General features: G+C 41.3%; 1 protein-coding gene across 1 annotated transcript in view; it reads right to left on the minus strand.

Moving 5' to 3' along the window:
- Positions 1-65: 65 nt before the first annotated feature.
- DNAJC5 (DnaJ heat shock protein family (Hsp40) member C5) overlaps positions 66-20,668 on the minus strand; it is a 41,104-nt gene continuing 20,501 nt past the window's right edge. Inside the window, exons 3-6 of the mRNA XM_090065067.1 lie at positions 12,200-12,317; positions 10,107-10,320; positions 8,528-8,699; positions 66-7,496 (exon numbers count right to left, since the gene is read on the minus strand). Coding sequence (XP_089921193.1) covers positions 7,393-7,496; positions 8,528-8,699; positions 10,107-10,320; positions 12,200-12,306 — 597 coding nt within the window. The 5' untranslated portion in view covers positions 12,307-12,317 and the 3' untranslated portion in view covers positions 66-7,392. The remainder of the gene's footprint in view (positions 7,497-8,527; positions 8,700-10,106; positions 10,321-12,199; positions 12,318-20,668) is intronic.

Raw genomic sequence — 20,668 nt, forward strand, 5'->3', positions numbered from 1 at the left:
TTTTAAAGGAAAAGCAGGCTCAAACAGATACATCTGCATTGAAAACATTTATTTTACAACAGTGGTTTCAGATAATTTAGCAATCTTTATTTTAGTTTATATTCAGACATACAGTACACAAATTACCATGCTAAAACATAAAATAATTCCTTCTGCTTTAACCACATGTATGTACAGGAGCTCAGTAGTATCGAGTGTTACAATCCACAAAGTTCAGACAGCCACATCTACTTACATACAATTCAAAGTATGGTCCTTTTGTAACATAACAAAATATATATATGTCTATATATAAATTGCTCTTCAGATGCATTTATACTTTGATTGTTTTTACAACAGCTAACTTTGTTTGAAAACAAGGGCTTTCCCCCTGCCCAACCAGAAATGAAACAGTGCAAATGCAAAACGCATTCTCATTCCAACTTCAGCTCCCACAGGCTTCAGAGGCCCCCATCACAACACCCATAGTGAACTCCTGATCTCAGGGCCTTGCTCACATGCAAAACAAATACAAACCACCTTGGATGGCTGTGATAACACAAACCAAATACCCCACCACCAACCCAAAAAGTGGGAGAGGAAGGGGGCTGTGGTGGAATGAATGCAACGACAGCAACCAGCTTGAGTGGCACACATCTACCAAACAAGGAAGCTTCAAGTGTTTGGAGCTTGGCAAATTTCAAAGTTCACCTACAGCAACAGACACAAATAAGTCTCAAACATTGAAATAATAATAACAAAGAGCCTCTCTTTGATCCCTATAGGCCTCCAAGTTTGTGCTGATTGCCATTAGCAAAGAGAAGGACCATGTGTGTGCTCTACACATGGGCTTAGTGCTGGGTAGGCAACAGCTTCTGGAACGCAAGGCCCCAGCAGGGCCAGCTGGCCTTCTCTAGCCAATCTGACTAGAAGTAATTTTGGGGGCCACAATCCTTGTGCCTTCGTAAGCCACCAGTCCCATGCCACCCGTTGGAATTCAGGCTGTAAGGAATCCAAAATGGGTAACTGGCCCAGACAGTGCAAAGGCACCTCGTTAGTCAAGATCCAATCCTTCTAGCAAGGAGGGAAGACTTTGGGAACCCCATGAATGGAGGGGATTTCTTTTTTCTTTCTTTTTTTGCCTTGCAAGTGGCGTGGCTCTCCTAGTCAAACATAATACCTATCTATTTATACAACAGGCTTCCCTCCATTGTTTTCTTCCTGTCACTCACCGACAGACCTAGTTCTTTTTTCCTGCAGCTGAAAGGCAAAAGTTGCAGTTCTGGGCACACACAATCAACTCCTTTGGCTTGTCTGGCTGAGAGCTCAGAGAAGTAGTGCAGGGGCCGAATTTCATGTTTGACCACCAAAAACAGCCCAGCAGCTAGTACTAGGTGCATACCTGTTGTATAAATATATACATATGCGCACGCACACATACACTATTGCAATCCCAAACATAAGGTTTTGCACCTCGCTTTATGAACTACATTAAGTCCCCCACTGCACGGGGTACGATGTAGTCAAAACCAGTATGGGGGAAGGAAAGGAGTAAGTATTCCATTATACCTCTAACAATTAGTAAATTGATAGCATTGAAGATCTCCCTACATACTGGCTCCTACAAATAGAAATGGTTCCAGGAATGGCCCTTGCCCCCCTTGCTACAGTTGGCTTTTCTCTCCTTCATTTTAAGAAAAAAAAGTGTAGAAGTTCAAACTGGCTCCACCCTGTCTCTTATGGGACAGGGAGTTGATCAGAGTTCGATAGGACATCAAGTCTTTTGGAAGCCACTGCTGTACATAAAAAAGTACGCTAAGCAAGCATCCACAAACTACGCGGACACATTCACATTGCTGGTTGTGGGGAAAAAAAAGGAGTGGGAAAGAGCCATTCACTGCTGAGAATGCAACTCTTCGGGTAAAGTCTCTCTAAACAAACAAACAATCTCCAGCATTTCCCCATTGAAAAATATATAATTATGCAGGTAACAATGGCATTTCATTTTCAAAGAACTTGCAAAATTACAGAGTTTGGCTTGTGCAGACAAGACAGAGCTGCCCTAATAGCTTTACCTTGTAAAGAAAGCACCTTCTTGAAATGGATCAGGGACTTCATTCTTGGAGAGGCTTAGGGAGCGTTTAAAAATCCCCAAATGCAGCATGTAAAGCAATCCATTCTCATAGGCCTTGAACACTGGGAAGTTTTTCCCTGCCATTTTCCCTTCCCAGAATAGTCAACAAAATTAAACTTTCCCAACTATCACAGGTACTTTTTTCAAGGTTTATAAGCGGTTTTTGGAGCAATGGTTCACTACAAACTAGATGATTCCCACCACAGCAGGAAGCAGCGGTATTTCAAGCATGTTATGTTGATACGGACATTACGCTATTAAAATCTGCATGGCGGGTTAGGGTTTCAGTACTCTGGCTCAAGGATTAATGAAAGCAAAATAGCATCCAGAACTGTTAGCCAGATACAGGAACTGCTAAGCGACCTAACCAGTTTACCTAGCAAGAATCCCTTGCAAAAACTGAGCCTTTATCCTGTTGCACGGAGCAGGGAAAACTGCGGCACAAACTTGTTTCCTAAATTGTTTGGAAACATCAAGAACAGTGAAGAGCACCAGATATACACTAGGGGCACAGACTAGTTAAGGAAAGAGGGCAGCTCATGGCCAGCGTACACTACAATTACTCAATAAAAGCACGCTCGAGTCCCACCACTCTATGCAATGTAGCCACACTAACTGGAACAGGGACAATTTTCAACCTTGACCTGATTATGGCTGTAGATTATACAGACTCTGGCACAACAGGGTTTAAGCAGCATAGTCCCTCTATCATTGCACTGTTGCGATACGTAATAACTCCTTCTAATACCACACCAATGCCCTCTAGGCCAGTTTTTCTATTCGTACCGCAGGCTGCGTACATATAAATTTCAGAGTGCCACATTATAAAGAATGTTATGAGCACTAATATCTAAAGCAGTTTAAAAATGTTACAAACCTAAAAATAAGACTAAAAAGATGATATGGCTCCAAAACATCATTGCATGGAATTAGCAGAAACCTACGTAACATCAGATGCCAGGAAGACGTTTACCTACACAACTTTATATACAAGATAAGTAGTTAACTTCCTATATACGTTACCAATGAAGTTCAGCTGGAATTAAAGAACTGGTGCAATGCCCCTTGGCCCACTTCAAGGGTAGTGTTTGACTTGTACCGTTCGCTACACCAGCCCAGGTTTGGGCAATTCCACATCAGGAGAAAGGATGGGCATAGGAAATCCAGCACCAGCTACACCTATGGCGACCTTTCCATACGGCTGCCTGGCTGCAATCAGCCATGGAGCAGCAAGCTTTCCTTCCTTTTGCTTGGTTACAAATCTTATGGCTGGTCAGGATTTTGAACAATATTTCAGAGTGACATCAGTGGTCCTTCCAATCCCCTAGGCTCCCTCAAATACGCTACACAGGTACCAAAGCCTTATGCTTACATCTGTTAGGACAGTTACTAAACTTCCTAAATTTAGACCTTGGGAGACTTGGAAAAGAAACAACCGTCTTGTATGCATTCAACTTGGGCTTTTTTTTCCTTTTCTTTTTTAATTAATTATGACAATACACAGAACAAAGAATAATGTTCAGGCTTAGAGACAGTGTCTTAGAAGGAAACATTCTGCAGACAAATCAGGGGACCCCCAGGCCCTCCAAGTCATTTCTGGGTTCACGAGGACACTGCAGTCCCTTAAACTCAAGCTCAAAAGTGCTGGTAGTTCCTCAGTACATAAGACTTTTAACCAAGGAACTGTGACCTTGCAACCTTATTTGTATTCACTGGCATTTAATTTGGCCATTTTGCAACTATAAAGTCCAAGTTGTTTTAGAGCTCAGGATGTTTCAAAACAGTCCCCATGTCAACTCAAAATAAACGTAGTGCTAACCTTCAAGTTTTCCATTTAAAAAAAAGTTTTACGTAAAGAAGCTCTGTGTAACTGTTTATTATATAAACTGAGAAGTCTGTTAAAACAAAGGAAGGGCCAACACTCCAAGATAATAGTCACTTGAAAAATATTTAACATGTCAACTCAGGAAGACTACCCAGGCAGACTTAATTAGAGACATTTACAGTTTGGAAATAATCTGAAAATTCAGTCCCTCCGTCCCTCCCCTCTCAAGTCCAAATTCAAAAGTTTTGGTGTTCCCTTTACATTAATCACCACTAGCTTGACAAATCTTGTTGTACAACCTGCTGATTTACTGGTTCCACAGCCATCTACAGTAAGCGTTGAAAGGAAACCATCACTACTTGAACCTGAGTCTTTGCAGATAATTAAAAGAAGAAACTAATTTTAAACTGGATAATCAACTACAGAAAATGGTTATTTGTTTGATTTCTTTAAACAGCGTAGTGTATTTTGTTTTTTTTAAAGTCACAATGGGATGAAACTATAGAATTTGACTTTCCAAGTTAAATTTCACAATTTGAAGACTCCTTTGTATTTGATGGTAGGAAAGATTTCTCCCTACAACAGTGTTTACCAGGAATGAAGTAAAAGTTGCTTATAACAGACTGCAGGCAAGTCTAGACACCTCACCTGCATTTAATCCCCATGCTGTAAACTCCTCAGGACATCACTGATGCAACTGAAGCACTCTGGTGATTAAGAAATAGTGTCTAGGATCTCCAAACAAATTCTTCGGACCAGCTCCCTGAAGTAGTAAGTTGCAGGTTCTCACAATAAGCGACAATTCAAAAGGAACCAATGTCTTACATCAGGAGACCACGAAATAGGGAAGGAAGAGTATTTGGAAGCATACTGCATGCCGAAATAGTCTTTCCATCATTTCACCAGCCCACACCTATCATCTATGCTCTTTTACATGGCCTGGTAAAGGAACAGTTAATTTTTCACAAGCATTCACTGACCTGTACAGACCATAAAAGACAACTTTGACCAGAAGGGTCTAGGGAATCAAGTTCGCTTGTAAAATCCTAATGCACTCCAATGTGGAATACAGCTATAAGAACAGGTTTCAGGTAGACTTTATACAAGGTCATTGCAGTGCTAGTTTTGATCTGAAAAATATACTTCTCCATTTCAAGAAGTTAAATAAAGGCCTTGGTTATAAGAGGGCCTAAGGCCAGACTGTGACTGACCCTCTCAGCTGCAAGGTATTTTTTTTGTCCCTACTCCAATGCTAAATACTGAAACCAAAGCATAAGCATCTTCCAATAAATCACAGGTTGCCCATGACATGAGCACGTGAAGAACTTTCAACTTTTAAGCAAGTGCAGCAGAGAGCAAAATTACTTCAGTGGCTGTACTCATTAAGTGCATTTCAGATTCTTTTCTGATACCACACCATGATGCAAATACTCCAAAGCACACTTCTGCTGGCTCTGTACAGACTCATACACACTGTATGTGAGCCAGTGGCTATGAAGAAGCAGAAGTCTGCTTTTTGAACAGCCTCAGATTTAGCATGGAGAGTTAACATTTTTCCAACCAGATATTAGGCAGGATTTGGAACCAGAAATGAAGTAACCTCTTTTTATCTTTAGTACACAAAGGTCAGAGTGAAAAATATTTCCAGAGACGTTTTCTGTATGTGGATGTCACGCAAGCGACGACTGTCCTGAATGCAGAAACCATCCTAGGGTAGACTGATCGTAGTGTTCTTTGCCCGGCCATGGCAAGAGATCCTAGCTCATTTGGTGGGTTCCTTCTTGTACAGGCCGGAAGGGACAGTGGGAAAAAGTGCTTTGTACTATGCAGAAACAAAACTCCTTTGCTTTGCAGCAATAAAGAGCTCCAAAGGGAATACTGGCTGTAGGTCATTTTGCATGGCCTCACCAGAAGGTTGAGAGAAATGAGAAGAGGCAAATGAAAAAAAGTGGGGTAGGATTAAGAGAAGAAAAGAAAAGGGAGCGTAACCAAGTGCTAAAACATTCCCAGGTGTAAATCTACTAGCTGCTACCCTATGTCCCGTTCAGCATTTTCTAAAATGAGACCTGTTAAACCCTCAAAATATCAGCACTCCAGCTACAGAGTAAACATTTCTGTGACAGCTGAACAAACCTAAAGTTCATTTATGATAACGTAAACCATAGTTTCAAAACACTATTCAAACATTATTTGGTTTCAAAACAGTACAGGAAACTTTTCAATAGCTTCCACAATAATTACCTGAGGAAAAAGAAAAACACTGAAGTAAACACAGTCTATGTGCAAACTATTATACAAACCTAATGCAAAATAAAGGGTTTTGTTCTTAAATAGCCTTGGAAGTAGTCCACAAAACAGTTCATGAAAGCGTTAAAGGGACACTGCCAATTTAATATTTTTAAAACAGGTAGGGGCATTCATTTTTATGCACTGCATCTTAGACTATTACCATTTTATAAATCTCATTTGATTTCTACATTAATGCCTTCCCCACTTCCCACAATTCATTCACACAGGCAGTGAAAATGGACTATTTAGTTTCACTTTAAGATTCTCAAGCATTAGTAAAAGGCTGCAATGTTTTATTACAATGTATACATTGCAGGGGGAATGTTTTTGTTTTTATTTCAAGCGAAACCTGCTTAAACCCCAAAATGCCTAAAAATTGTTCCATTCATATTTGGCTTTTGTAACAACTATATTTAGGGTCTATGCGATCAGAGAACACCTCTGCATGAGGTATGCATGAGGAGCTCTTCACCAATATACTGTCTGCAGAATAAAAATAAAAACCACCCAAGAGGGAGGATTTGCAAGGCAGTTTTGTTTTGGCTGAAAGCCAGCATTAAAGACAATTCCTGCCCTGCAGCCTTGGCATTTTTTGGTTCTTTGCATCGTAAACTGGCTTAGAGAGAGGTGCAGGGAGAGAAGGAAAGGGTTAAAGCCAAAGATCTAAAGATTTTTGTTGCACTCACATAAAAAAAACAAGGAATCCTTTGAGGTCTTCATAGTTCAGTTGTATGGAAGCGTGGCGGCTTCTGTGTGACTGATTTAACTTTTCTTTTTTAAAAAATGTCCCATTTGAGGCTGGTACCACTACTTAAAATGCAGAACGTCTCCATCATACTCTGAATGTGATAACTCCTCAATACATTACACCACAGACATTTAACATAAACTCCATACATGCTATAAAAATGAAAAGGAAACGAATGAAACCATAACTAAACTGCTTTAAATACTGCATGCTACAGCACTTCATGTATCATCAAGATACGACACTGAAGGTGACAAAAGGCTGAAGGGATTACAAAATATTCTCGGCAGGTTGGAAGCTGCCTTCTTACAGTGGCAGAACTTTTCCCTCCCCGTTTTCTATTTCTAATGTTCATGATTCTAGTGTTGAGTTGGCCATGTATTTATTGATCCACTCTAATTGCAGTGTTTCCTTAACTTAGTTAAATCCATCAGTATGGTAGCTGGGGTGAGAGTCAGCTGTGAGTTGGGTTGTCTCTGTAGCTGACGCCGGCTGTATCACAATAGGCGTTTCTGATGCCTCTGAAAAGTAAAGACAAAGTTTTACTGCACTGGGGGGAAAGTTTCCAATTATCTTTCACAATCAGCCTGCAATCAGATTTGCCTGCAAACTTACTGCCAACACAGCTCCACACACATTTTCAAGCATTACCTTAATTCATTATCCTTCAGCCTGAGCTCAAATCACATGAACTTCCGCAGTTTAGGTACGACTTTTAGCCGTAATTCACTCCTGACCGCTCAGAAGTGTGTTTAGCTGAACAGCACATGGAACCATACAAAAAAATAACATGTAATTTATTTTCAGTGTCAACAGCTACCAGGACTTTTGGCTGATCTCTGTAGGATAAGCAGCCACCTGGTACTTTCTGTTCCTCTCTCAGGGCCTAGAAGAGGCAAGGCAGGCATTGCTGCCATTCTACAGAAGGAAGCTGCAAAGCAAGCACTGCTCATCTTCACTCCACCTCACCATCATTCCAGGAAATATGGAATCTAAAGGCTTGGGAAGCTTCAAGGAGTCAAACAGGATTTGACCAGTCCATGCTTAACTTCATGTGTAAGTAGGAGGATTACAGGCTTTATTCTGCAATCATAACAGCTAAAACCAATTTTAAAATGAAAGAGCAGATGCTGCATTAGTAAACAAATTAAACTTACTTGTCGGGGGAAAGTTGCTATTTCCCATGTCTTAACTTCCTACTGTTGAGATAAAGGGTCACAAGAATCCAACTGGTTTTGCTACTTTAAAAAACTCCCCTTGCCAATGAGCAAATTTTAATGATTCAGTCTCCTCCGCCCCACACAGTTCAATACGTCCCTTAAACAATGGCTACCTTTTAGTGTCTGTATACCTACAACACATGTACTCTATCATGGGGGGGGGGGAGGGGGAATCAATAATTCATCAAATATCTCCTCTTCCCTGCCAACTACAGGTTTCAATGGTCTCTAAAACTAGACACTGTATTCAATACGCTACTGGCTTATAAGCTATGTTGAATACTTAAAGAGTTATTGGCTATCCTAAACAGCCCTATGAGTTCTCCACCTACCCCTTTCGTCCGACTGTAACTGAGCCTCCAAATCTTCTGGGGAGACATAAAAATCCTGTTCTTCGCCTTCAGGAGGTTTAGGTTTACACTTTCCACAGCAACAGTTACAGCAGCAACACAGACAGCAACAGCAGTAACAGCCTGTGATGAGCCCACAGAACATGAACAGTGCCTGTAGGAAAGGAAGGGAAAGATACACACATATAAATTGCATCTTTTTGTTAAACGGGATGATTCCCATCACCTAACCCAGACCTCCCATTACCACAGAAGAGAGCTGTTTAAAACAGGTTAGTCGTTAAATAGCTGGCAGGCTGCTTTGGACATAGAGAGCATTACTGAAACAAAATTAATACAAAATATGAATATGCAATGCATTATTTCCCTACTAAGACAGCAGCCTTTAACATCTGTTCCCAGTATGAACACTAGCATGAAAAAAAAAGTAGCCAGAAAAACAGTATTCTCTAGAGGCCCATCTACTTAAACAGATCTTTTGGGAGAAAGCCTGGGGCCAGGATACAAAGGGAAGGAACAAAACAACTTAAAATTAGGAACATCTTGCTTAGAGCTGCTAATTTCCTCCTAATAAAACTGCTGAAAACTTGGGGTACTGCAACCTACCATTTGAGCTGCATCCTTCAAAAAAGGAAGAGTTGAAGGAGCATCTATACTGCAATCCAGACGGTGTGACAGCTGCTCATGAAGACATACCTGAGGTCACTTTATCTAGCTCTGTTACAGGCAGTGGTCTGGCTATGGCATCAGGGGCTCCAGCCACCAAGTACCTACTAAGGATCCCAGACCAGGTATATCTGAGTTTCAGTTATATTGTGGATTATAGACTTTGCTCACTCTCACCCAAGGCCTGTGCTGTACATACCAGCACCTACTGGTAGCAAAATGGAATGCTTTTTGCATAGCTATGCTGGAAGTTGTTTTTTGTGTGTGGGGGGGGTTTACTTAGACAATTAGCTGATATATCACAGTAATAACTATTTTCGTCCTCCAAAGAAATAAGGAGATGGAAGAGGTGCTGCCAAGTAACAAGGCATATATGCCAATGGCTGAATCATCGGGACTGGGGAAGAGTCTGAATCAGTCATAAAATGAAGGTAAATAATGTCAGCGTGAGCTCAGGTAATTGTGGTGTCATACTTTAGACAGCAGCACAACTCCTAAGTAATTCAAGTTACTCATGACATATTTATGTACAATTTAAAAATCATCCTTCCCCCAAAGCACAAGTGATTTACAGATTTTGGATTACTCACTTTCTTCTAAACTCTTCAGCCTCAAAGGTGGTAAAAACCCCACGTTTTCATCCCAGGGAAACAGCAGAGTGCAGCAGTATAAACATAACTCCAGTAAAGAGTTATGAGTTCTGGCACATCCTGTTCCCACATACCTTCCACATAGCTTTTACAACTCACTTTCAGTGTGTGTACAAGGCCATGTAGGAGAGTTTGTAAGAAGGCACAAGGTGCTGTGCCATTTAGTACACTGATGATATTCAGCTCTGCTGCCGTCACATCAAAAATGACTAGGTGCAGCAGAATCAGAGCTTTAGTTCACTTACCTTTGCCCACCAGCTGGACAGAACGAAGTATGTATTCACATTCTCCTCTCCAAACTGCTCCGCTACATACAGACCCAAGGAGCCATACTTGTCATATATGTTTCGTTTTGTGGCATCAGTCAATATTGCATGTGCATTGTTGATCTCTTTAAATTTTTCTGCAGCCTCTGGATTATCTGGGTTCTTATCAGGATGATATTTCAGTGCAAGTTTCCTGTGAAGCAGGAGGGAAGAAGGAAAGGCACTATCTTATATTCTGGGATGAGCTTTTTTGATCTAGTTCATCTCAGTACTGTAGGTAGATGGCCTGTCTGTCAGTTAAAGGGGTGTCAAGCTTACCACACTGGATCTGGACCATGGGGCTCCTTGAGGGCAGGATCCAGACCAGGGCATGCAGCAGCAGTGACAGTAACAACTCTGGCTCTGACCCAAGACACGTGTAGCAGCTTGTGCCAAATGCCCCACGTTGGAGTCAAAGCTGCCACAACCAGCACATCTTGTGCTGCAGTGACAGCTCTAGCTCCAACACAGGGCATGCAGCAGTGAGGCTGACAGCCAAGGAAGTAGAGCCATGTCTGTTGAAATAGGTGAGGTAGATGAAGGGCAACTGGGGCTGTGTCAGCCCTCGCTCACCCTACTGCTGCCAATCACCATGCCCACTGGATTCTGTGGCAGACCAGTCCCAACCCCCCAACCACACCCCCACAATTTCCAGTGGCCCAACCCACAGTCCAGCAAGCCAGATAGAATGGTTCTGTCAGCAGGATCCAGCCCACAGGACGTATGACACCTCTGGTCTATTCAATGAAACAGACCCTTCAGCCTCAGGTAAGAGATTTTATACAGCTGGGGTTCCCCTTATCTCTACTTTCCCATTTCCTTGTTGGTATTCACATAAATAATAACAAAAAGCCATTCTCACTAGCAAACCTAGCTCAAGGGCCTGTTTCCATATTGCTGGAGTTGACTCTCAAGATCCCTGTTCAAAAATGGAAGTTTTCCTATTAGCTCATCTGTTCCAGTGATTTATGGTAGCATAACCTGGGGAGGCCAAGCAGGGCACATGCCACACATGCTGCTTAGGTTGAGAGCTGCCAGACAGATGGGGGAAGAAGGGCTTCACTATGCCTGTAGGAAGCAGCCAATGCAGACAACGTGCATCAAAGAGTGCAACGCATTCCAGGTATCGTGAATGGTAGCGAGACCAAAACAGAAAGTCAGCCCCAAATTTTAATTAGAGGAATGTTCTAAGAAAGTAGTTACCTTATGGAAAAAAATAGCAAAGCTGCATCCACATGTTATACTGATAACTCACTGCCAAAAACTTTTAAATGAAACTAGAGTTTATCTAATCTTTTGTACAGGTTTTATTCTCATGTAAACATGATCAGGACTATAAAGATGACCTGCATCAAAACTCAACCACTCTGTCCTTTTGAAGAGAAAAAAGAAAAGGAAAAACTAACTTGCTACAGGAATATCCTCAAATAAAGACTACTACTGACCCCTAGCGTAATGTTAAAGCCACTGCCATTTGTCAGAAATAGACTGAACTGCTATTGTAGAGTAGCAATTACACATGCTAACGGTATTGTGATTTTCCCCCAAAATACTTAAAGTTGGACAATGCAAAACGTTTTCAAGTAGATTTGATTTTCTAAAAATTAAAAGTCAAATCTGTATTTTAAAAAACAGCACCTCAGAGGGAAATCTGAACTGATTTACAAATACTGAAGTTTGTTAAGGTGCACCAAGATGTGTCTTTTATCTGCATATTCTAGGCTCTAGGAACTAGACGTGAGGGGCCAGGAAGGGTCATTATACAAGTACAATATTTTTGAACTGGCAAACTACTGCAGGATACCTTAAACTAAGAGTTTAAATCCAACCACATTACCCTGAACATTTGGTCATGTTTAGGTACTAGACACGGCAAGAATTAAATTCCCAAACTAGTTGTCTTCAGTACAAAAAGTTTTGCTTGTAAAGAGTCTAGAAAAATCTAACTTTAGACTCCATAATACTAAACAGATCAAAAAAGACATAGCAAAAATACTGTGTGAAACATCAGGTATCAGAGCTTTAAACCTTACCTGTATGACTTTTTGATATCATCAGAAGTGGCATTCTTGTCCAGTCCTAGGACGTGGTATAATGATTCCCCAGAGGTAGACAGTGAGCGTTGCCTCTGGTCTGCCATCTTGAGCTAATCTGTGTAGAGGAACCACCCATCAGACATTAGGATATAGAGATCTTTAGAATCCCCATCTCAAATAGAAATCAAAAAACGACTATAAAACAGAACAGAGTGCAGACCTCCAGCTCCCATGAACAATAAATCTTCAATCCAGCCAAAGAGCTTAGGTATGAACTTTCTTTTTTTTTTTTCTTTAAAAAAGGTGTAGCTGGGTTTGGAAAAAAAAACCTAGCATTTCAAACAGTTTCCCACATTTTCATGGCTCTTTCAGGTGTATACTGTCAGTGAAAATACCCTAAAACTTTCAGGATAAATCTAGGTAATACAATGCCAACAAAGCACTTGGACCTGGGGAAAAAAACCCTCAGGGAAGGGACCATCAGAACAGCCAACTGAAGCTTGCCCCTTGGAAATGTTTCATACCACCCCCTTCCCCTGGACTACCCCCTAAACACAACAAGGAAGAACTCTTCAGATGTCAAAAATTAGTCCCCAGGAGACTGTAGGAGTCAAGACTCCTGGAAGGGTAGCACTGCGAACAAGCTTAGAGGACGTAGCAGACCAAGAAGCAAGCAGCTGCCAAGAAGGAAGTCTGAAGTGAGAGCTTCAATCAGCCTTACCTGTACTTGGGAGAGTAAAATAGGTTTCTCTAGCTACACCATGAGATGAGTTCACTCATGGGTTTTAATTTTAAATAATAAAGTAGGAATCAGTTAATGACTGGCATTAAGGTTCAGTGACTGAGCTTCCCTACAATAGCCTCCGAAAAGCACCAAACATCTGCATCAGCAGGCACCTGTTCCTTAGGGCACGGTCCTTTTGGGGCAACAGTCTCCAAAGGAGAAGCTTGGTGGATGATCAGCAGTTCCCCAAGCCCATGGCAAAGCAAACTTGGGTTGGTAACAGTGCCTGCCTTGGAGCACAGAAAAAAAGAAACTCCTTCCACAAGTGCTGTTGTTAGAAAATGGCCCGTGTTCATGGGGAACAATGGCAATACAGAACAGAGGTAAAAAGTTTTAAACAACTAATGTGTTGGCAATTAGAGGATAACAGTAACCACCTGCTAGTTTATCTAAGCACTAAAACACAGTCCAACCAAACTGCCTTCCCTTCTCAAATTATCTGCTTCAGATAAATTCACCAACAATGATGGGAGATCTTTTTTTTAAAGGCTACCTTCTATAAATGATTTTGGAAGGGACTGGAGGGAAACAAAGGCTACAGACAGCCTGAGCATCTAGGTCAGAGGCAGTCTTTCCTCTAAGAGCTTAAACTTACAAGGCCAAAACATTTACACACACATTAGCTGAAGCAAAATACTTGAATATGAATGAACCTCTCACCCAAATTCAAATATGAAAAGGTCCACAGCTCTCCCCCACGGTAAACCATCGGCAAATATTGCATTGCATCTAACAACAGGAGATTAGCATTTGCCATTCTTTAGCTGTAGTACGGCAACAAGGATGAGGATAGAAGAGAAAGACTGTTGGCTATTTCTGGATTATGTCATTATAGCTAGCCTGCAGCAGATTAAATAGCGTTTGAAAAAAGGTATTTAAAGTGGCAGACCTGTCTTCTAATTTAATCCTTCACCTTCGATCACACATTGAGTAACTTCAGCTTTCAAAAGAGTACATAAAAACAATATTCTGAAAAGATGCATCTTTCACCACGTGGTTCTCAAGGACAAGTCTACAAAAAGGAACTGGTGCAGTTCCACTCCACAAATTCAATCACCCAAGTCTGCTGACACAGCAGAGAAACTCTCATACCTACAAATCACACACTGCTTCTAAGGCAGTGATGCCTTGCAGTGGACACTCTCATTCGGTTCAAGCTATCAAAGGCGACACAAGACCACACAGTTATATCAACCAACATAAAAGCATGCTGCAAAAATCTTATATTTATGCATACTTCCAGTTAAGGTGCACAAAGTACAAAACTAAAGGAAAAAAGGAGTGTGAAGAACAATTTTACTGGTTTTTCATTCTAAATGATTTGTGATGAAACAGCATCTGAACGCAATACTATAGTCAATTCTGTACTAATTCAATTGCATCAGAAGCAGAAAAGAGATGAGAAAGTCCTAGAATATTTAAGATACAAATCTAAACCAAGGCCATCATCTTTAAACATGAAGGCTCAACCCACTTCTCATATTCGGTGGGTCAAACTCGTTCCTGGTAACACTAAAGAACTCAATGAAGTTTCCCCAGCAATGACTTGACCCTGTATGTTTACTGTAATGAAGAGATCCCTAATATCCAATTCAAAAATCAATGTTGAGCCATGCTAGTGGGTTAAGTGAACTCTCAGCTTGAAATGGGAACAAGCCTTGCATTTTAAACAGCCAAGTTTCGGTAACAACACTCTACTCTGATATGAGGTTATGGATTCCTATTTTAATAGGAGGTGCATTCCACTAATGAACTAGAAACCTGGAAATGGCCTGAGTCTGTACCCAGTTATTCAGACAAGTGATTCAAATTAAGCTCTATCATAGTATTCTGCTAACCCATCTGCCCATCAGAAGCTACCTATAATGCAACAGCATTCACAAAAGAATACCGTTTTTTAGGGCCATCATGGATATGGACCAAGCTACAACACAGTTGGGCTAAATAAATGCAGTTATACAAATAACAGCCATTTCAGATAAGCCCCTTCTCATCTGTTGCAAATGTTCTCAATGGCTTTATCTACCAAGTGCTTAATATATGCATTATAGGTGAAGCAATTAGGCCTAAACACGCAACATGTACTTATACTAAAAGACCAACTTTAGTTGGGATACAGTGAAAGTTCACAGAATAAATCCAGGGCAGCAAACACTGCACAGGTCCACGGATTTATACAAACTGCTGACCTGCACTTCCAAAGAGACCTTGTTGATATGCAGAGATTTGGCAAGGATCTTTCCATGCTTAGCCTTGCCTTTGCTGATAAACTCCTTTGGAAAGCCTTAGGAAAACTTGCTTGGCTCTTTGATTAAGTAGTGAATGAAACAAAACTCCAGATTTAGCAAATGAACAGCTCCAATAAAAGGGACCTCCAATAAGCCTGAAAACACGGAAAACCAAAAAACAACTTTTGGGGCATTTTCAAGAGTCATCTGCTAATGTTTTCATAGAGGTTAATGTGCATCCACAAAGCATAGCATGCAGAGGGCATGGGAAACTGCATCATGTCCCTGACTGGGGGCTGCTTATAAAGCAATATTTTTTTTTATGCTGCATAAAAGAACCTTTAAGTATCTCAGACACAGCAAAAGTTTTCACTGCAAGAAGGGCTTAACCTACCAGAAAAATATTCCCCAGACAAAATCGTCTCCTTTGGCTAAATTGGAAAGTTCTGCATAAGTTTTCCTATCCCCCACTGAGGCACAATCACTTTGGCTGGGGTTGCGGCAGCAAGTGGAGCAAGCAGCTCAGGGCTCAGGCGCTCATTCTGCAGCCCAGGAAGCAGGTTACTGTGACAGCCAGGACAGATTCTCAGTAGGATTCACCGCATAACTGGTAGCAATGGCCATTGAATGCTGTGACCAAAGCAAATTTATTTAGAAACATCATGAAATTCTTACCTCCAGGACAAAAACTACAACGATAACCTCCTAGAAGCAAACACCACGATCAGAGACAAAAATACTTTGAATCCAGGAAAAGAAACAAAAGAACCTCTTTCTTCCTCGGGCTAGAAATTAAAAAAGGCCAGTGTAGGTTTCAGAGACTGAGTACTAAAATATTAAAGGTTCATCCCTTGTTGCACACAGCATTATTGACATCAGTGAGAATCCCTTACGAGCACCACCGGAGAGAACCAGCAGCAGAATTACGTTACAGCCGATGCTCTTTACATTACAGCGCTTTCATTATGAATTGTGGTGCGCTACACATCTTAACAGCTGAAATATAGTATGGTTGAACAAGACTGGAAAACAAGTCTATTACTTTTCCTGTTTATACTAGAGGAATAACTAACCTAGCTTCCTGAGATTCATCAGATATCAAACACTAACAGACAGACTTCTCAGTTGACTAACCAATGCAAGATAGATAGTGATATTAATCTGGTGTGGCCTAGCAATGGTTTATGCCGATAGGCTTCATGACAAACACCAGATCTGTTTCCACTGACAAGTGGGTATGGAAAAGCGTGAAAAAGATTTGACCATTTTCTCCCTCCCCATATATGAGGTGGGTCTGTACCAAGGCAAAGTCTCATGATTTTAAATATAATTTTTGATGCCTCCCTTATTCTGTCCCCACACTTCAAAGACTGGCATCCCCAAATGGTAGGTCACAATAAACAGAGAAGTGTATCATCTACTGAATCTTCTCTTTCTAGTAGTTTTGATTAACAATATTAAGACAAGCTCTGTATCTTTAAAGAGGAGTGACATCCAACACACTCACCAGCCATCTGTTATGTATTCCAACCAGGCAGGATTCCCTCAAGAGGTTTTGCTTGGAAGGCTATGAAGAAAGGTAATCCCCTGGATTAAAAACAGCACTTTTAACCATCTGTGCTCCCAGTGCCAAAAGCATGCTGTGCTGATCAACTTTGCTGGAAAGTGGAACTATGCATTTTTAGCATGGGGTGCTCTTTAAAATCCTTGTGTAACAACTGCAGGGCTGGAAAAGACCTCAAGAGTTACCAAGCCCAGCTCCAAGCATATAGAGCTGGACTCTTCCCTTCTCCAAACATAAAAGGCTGGATTCCCTTCTCCTCTGCTGTACTACCTAGCATTACAAAGTTAAAGGTAGCTTCTGCAAAAGAGAGCTAACAGAGAGACAAACCATGGCTATCAGTTGGCAAATTTTCCACATCCTGTGCAGGATATTTCATACACTACATCACCAGCTCGGCTTTCAGAATTGATATTTCTATCAATCAGCTCGTATACCAAGTGTAATCCAATTGCAGATTCATTTACTGCTACAGTGTCACTAATAGGCTGCTACAGCAAGCCAGGATTAAACAATACAGAATTTATGAGAAATCAGGATATAATATAACTGCTCAAAGTAGAAACCAGAATAGGATGCCAACCCTCCCTATCACAAAAGGGAAACAGATTTCAGTTGCATTTCCAACCAACTCAGTTTTCTGGGAAAAAAAAATACAAGAAGAATGTTCCCCTTGATAACACTGCTTCAAGTTTCAGATGGACACCACAAAATAGCGTGCCAGGCATGCCCAGCAGGCAGATAAGAGAAGCTGAAGTTATTAGATCATATTGTCCATGACCACACTGTGCAGGAACAAGAGAATGAGCTTCAGCAGAGGTGTAACAAGCCTACTGAGCACCTATGGTGGCAAGGGAGAAAGAGGGGTACATGGGCATGCTGACCACAGTACACACCGGGGGATGGAATTATGTTCTGCTTGCCCCACTCACCCCCAGGCCCCAGATACATGGCTTAGTGCCATGCTGCACTGCCCAGCTCCTCTGGCCAGGCCTTCTCCACCATAGCAAAGGCTCCTGGCAGGAGGTGGAGAAGGTATTCTGGCACCCCCTCACAGTTGGTGCCCAGGGCAGGTATCTGGCTCACTCTGCCCTATTTATGCTACTGAGCTTCAGTGACAACAGCACCAATTTTTTTTTTTAAATGGAGAGGAGTGATGAAGCAGTTACTTAACATGATGGCTGGCAGGCTGTGAGCAATGCACCACTCATTCCACCCTGTACTATGGGCTCTTTTCCATACTACTGCAGCATGCAGGCAGTGGGCACATCTACGTGGAGACCAAATCATTCAACAAGCACACAGCAGAAACTGTACACACTGCACACTGCAAGACTTTGCTTCTTATTCTAGCCATGTGCAAAGGAGACAAAGTTTAAAACTGAAGAACCAATACCACATTTCATGAGACTGATTTTCTTTTGGTTCTTTTGGGGCTTTTATTTCTTAACAAGGGTTTACAGTTTTCCCCATGTGGTGCTGCTAACTCTAGATTAAGTTTTGCTGTATAATCAATAATTTGGTGTGCAAGTATTTTACAAATAAGGAGGCATCAATTTAAAAAAAAAAGGCTATAAACAATGTCTCAGGATAAATATACATAGAGATGACTCCTGAATGGGGGGGCCATGTACTCTGTTCAACCTCAGCAGCACTCAAACAGCACTCCAACATTACCCCAACATTAAGGTGACACCAATTCCCACTGCAAAAGATGGATGTGAGCATACAAGATGTCCCTTACTTCCTGTGCTGTCTTGGAATCAGACCCAGTTATCTCAGGTGTACTCTGGCTGCCTCCTCCTTGTCTATGAACCAGCACAACTACTGGGCAATCTCTAAGAAAAGGCTTTTTCTTCACAAGGAATGGCAAAAGAGGCCCCAGTACGGACCATACATGGTGGCATACAGAGTGCTCTGCAGGCAGCACCACCTTGCCTTTAGTTACCCAAGCTCACGTGCAGTCACCAAGTCAGTCCTCCACAGCTCAGGATTGTGAAGCCTTCACCTGACCCACAAGCACCTGCAGAAGGAGTTTTAGTGACATGTTAGATAACTGCACTATAGTGACTGAATGTGATTTTGCACAGCTAAACACAAGATAGTGCAGTCTAGCAGTTCATTCCACTGATATTGTGGGTGAGAGTAATTTCTGCACAAGAAATCAGGAAAGACAGACAAGTTCTTCCATAACCCACGCTAAATGCACAGAGGCCCAGATTAATACACTATTAAGAATCAGTGGATATTCTGCTAGAAGCACAGTCCAGCACACAGATTACTGCAACACTGTATACATACTCCCATGCATCAGACCTAAGGAAGTGGGGACCTTGTACTGAGGGCACACTATGCACAGAATGCTAGCTAACCTAGAGTAATGATGTAGAGAAGGCAAAGCCAGAGTACTAAATTAAACCATCACCAAAACAATGTGCTGCATGAGGAAGTGCTGGTATTGTTAGATACAAGTAAACATGGAGTATGGAGAAACATGAAATAAAGAGTCTGTCCATAAACAAGCTAAATTAAAATACAAAGCAAAAAAACTCTGAAATGCTAAAATTTTTAGAGGAAAATGAAACATTATAGTGCAGACACAATCAGGTGTCACTCCTGGGAGAAAGGAGCTTGACTTAACTTTTCCATAAACAAAAGTTAGTGGCAGAATTGCTCCTGGTATAAATTAGCTGGTCCCCAATGTACATTGTAAAAGTAAAAATCATCAAATTTCCCTATTAAAGGAAATCAAGGACCCCTTAAAGAACCAACCAATCCACCCTCTTGGTATGCATTTTCATCAAACAGGTATTTAGAGAAATAGAATATAGACAATACCTGCTCAAAGACCACAAACTCTGAGTTATTTAAGAAACAGTGAAGTACAGAATACTGCCACCATACTATCTCAGTGGCAAAGGCTCAGCTGTGGCCAATACATACAGCTAACAATTACACTTTCAGCAACAGTTTTGCTTCTTTTTCCCCAACAGCATTAAAACAGTAAGTTACTACCTTTCCAGTATGCTTAATTCTAGTCATACGGCATTTAAAAACAGGTAAATTCAACACTATCTTAATCTCAAAGCCAGATCACAGCCAGAAAATAACAGCTTTGTAGCCGCATCAGTCCACTGCTAACTCAAAGGACAGCATTGTCCATACCCCTATTTGCATATTAGATCCAAAAGCAGATGAACAATGGAGGCTTTGCCTTATGCTTCTAGGCTGAAGCATAAATATTTATTAGTCAATAAACCTTTGTGAACTGGACAGCAAAGGTTTTCTGCAATAATACTGCTTTTCAAATTAGCCTTGTGCTTCATCTCATATTTAAAGCAGTGAGACCGGCATGAACTTGGGGGGTGGGTTCTGCTTTCCTCTAGCAGGCATGGTCTTCTTCCTTGAAACTCTCAAATATTTATTCACAAACCACATCCTGTCCTGGTAATGGCAGAAGGCTGGCAGTGCCCTTGTCCCACTGCTTAACCTGGGCAAGTTAGGGTGTTACTGATGTTTTCGGGCACTGTGCCTGGTAGTTGTGGGGGTTATTTGTGCAGTTTTATTTGGAACAGGCTAAACGGACACTTGTCCAGAATAGTTTAGACCTTGTTTTATAGTACTAATTCTATCTGCAAGAATGGTGCACCTGGAATAAGAAATTTCTAGGAGCAATTTTATAAGCATACAAAGCTATTGGGAAATGCCACACATGGCTTGCATCTCTTTTCCCAGCACTGTCATAGTAATAACAATTGGTACTTAGATGAATTGAAGCTCTCTCCCTTTTAATCAGTCTGCTCCTCATCCCTGATTTACTGAATACAGAAATTCAGAATCACTTCAAAAGAACTGTGATGTCGCAAGTACCGGCTTGATATCAGTAAGTACAG

The sequence above is a fragment of the Crocodylus siamensis genome, chromosome 10 (assembly GCF_052110815.1).
Source record: "Crocodylus siamensis isolate JL-2025a chromosome 10, ASM5211081v1, whole genome shotgun sequence".
NCBI lineage: Eukaryota > Metazoa > Chordata > Crocodylia > Crocodylidae > Crocodylus > Crocodylus siamensis.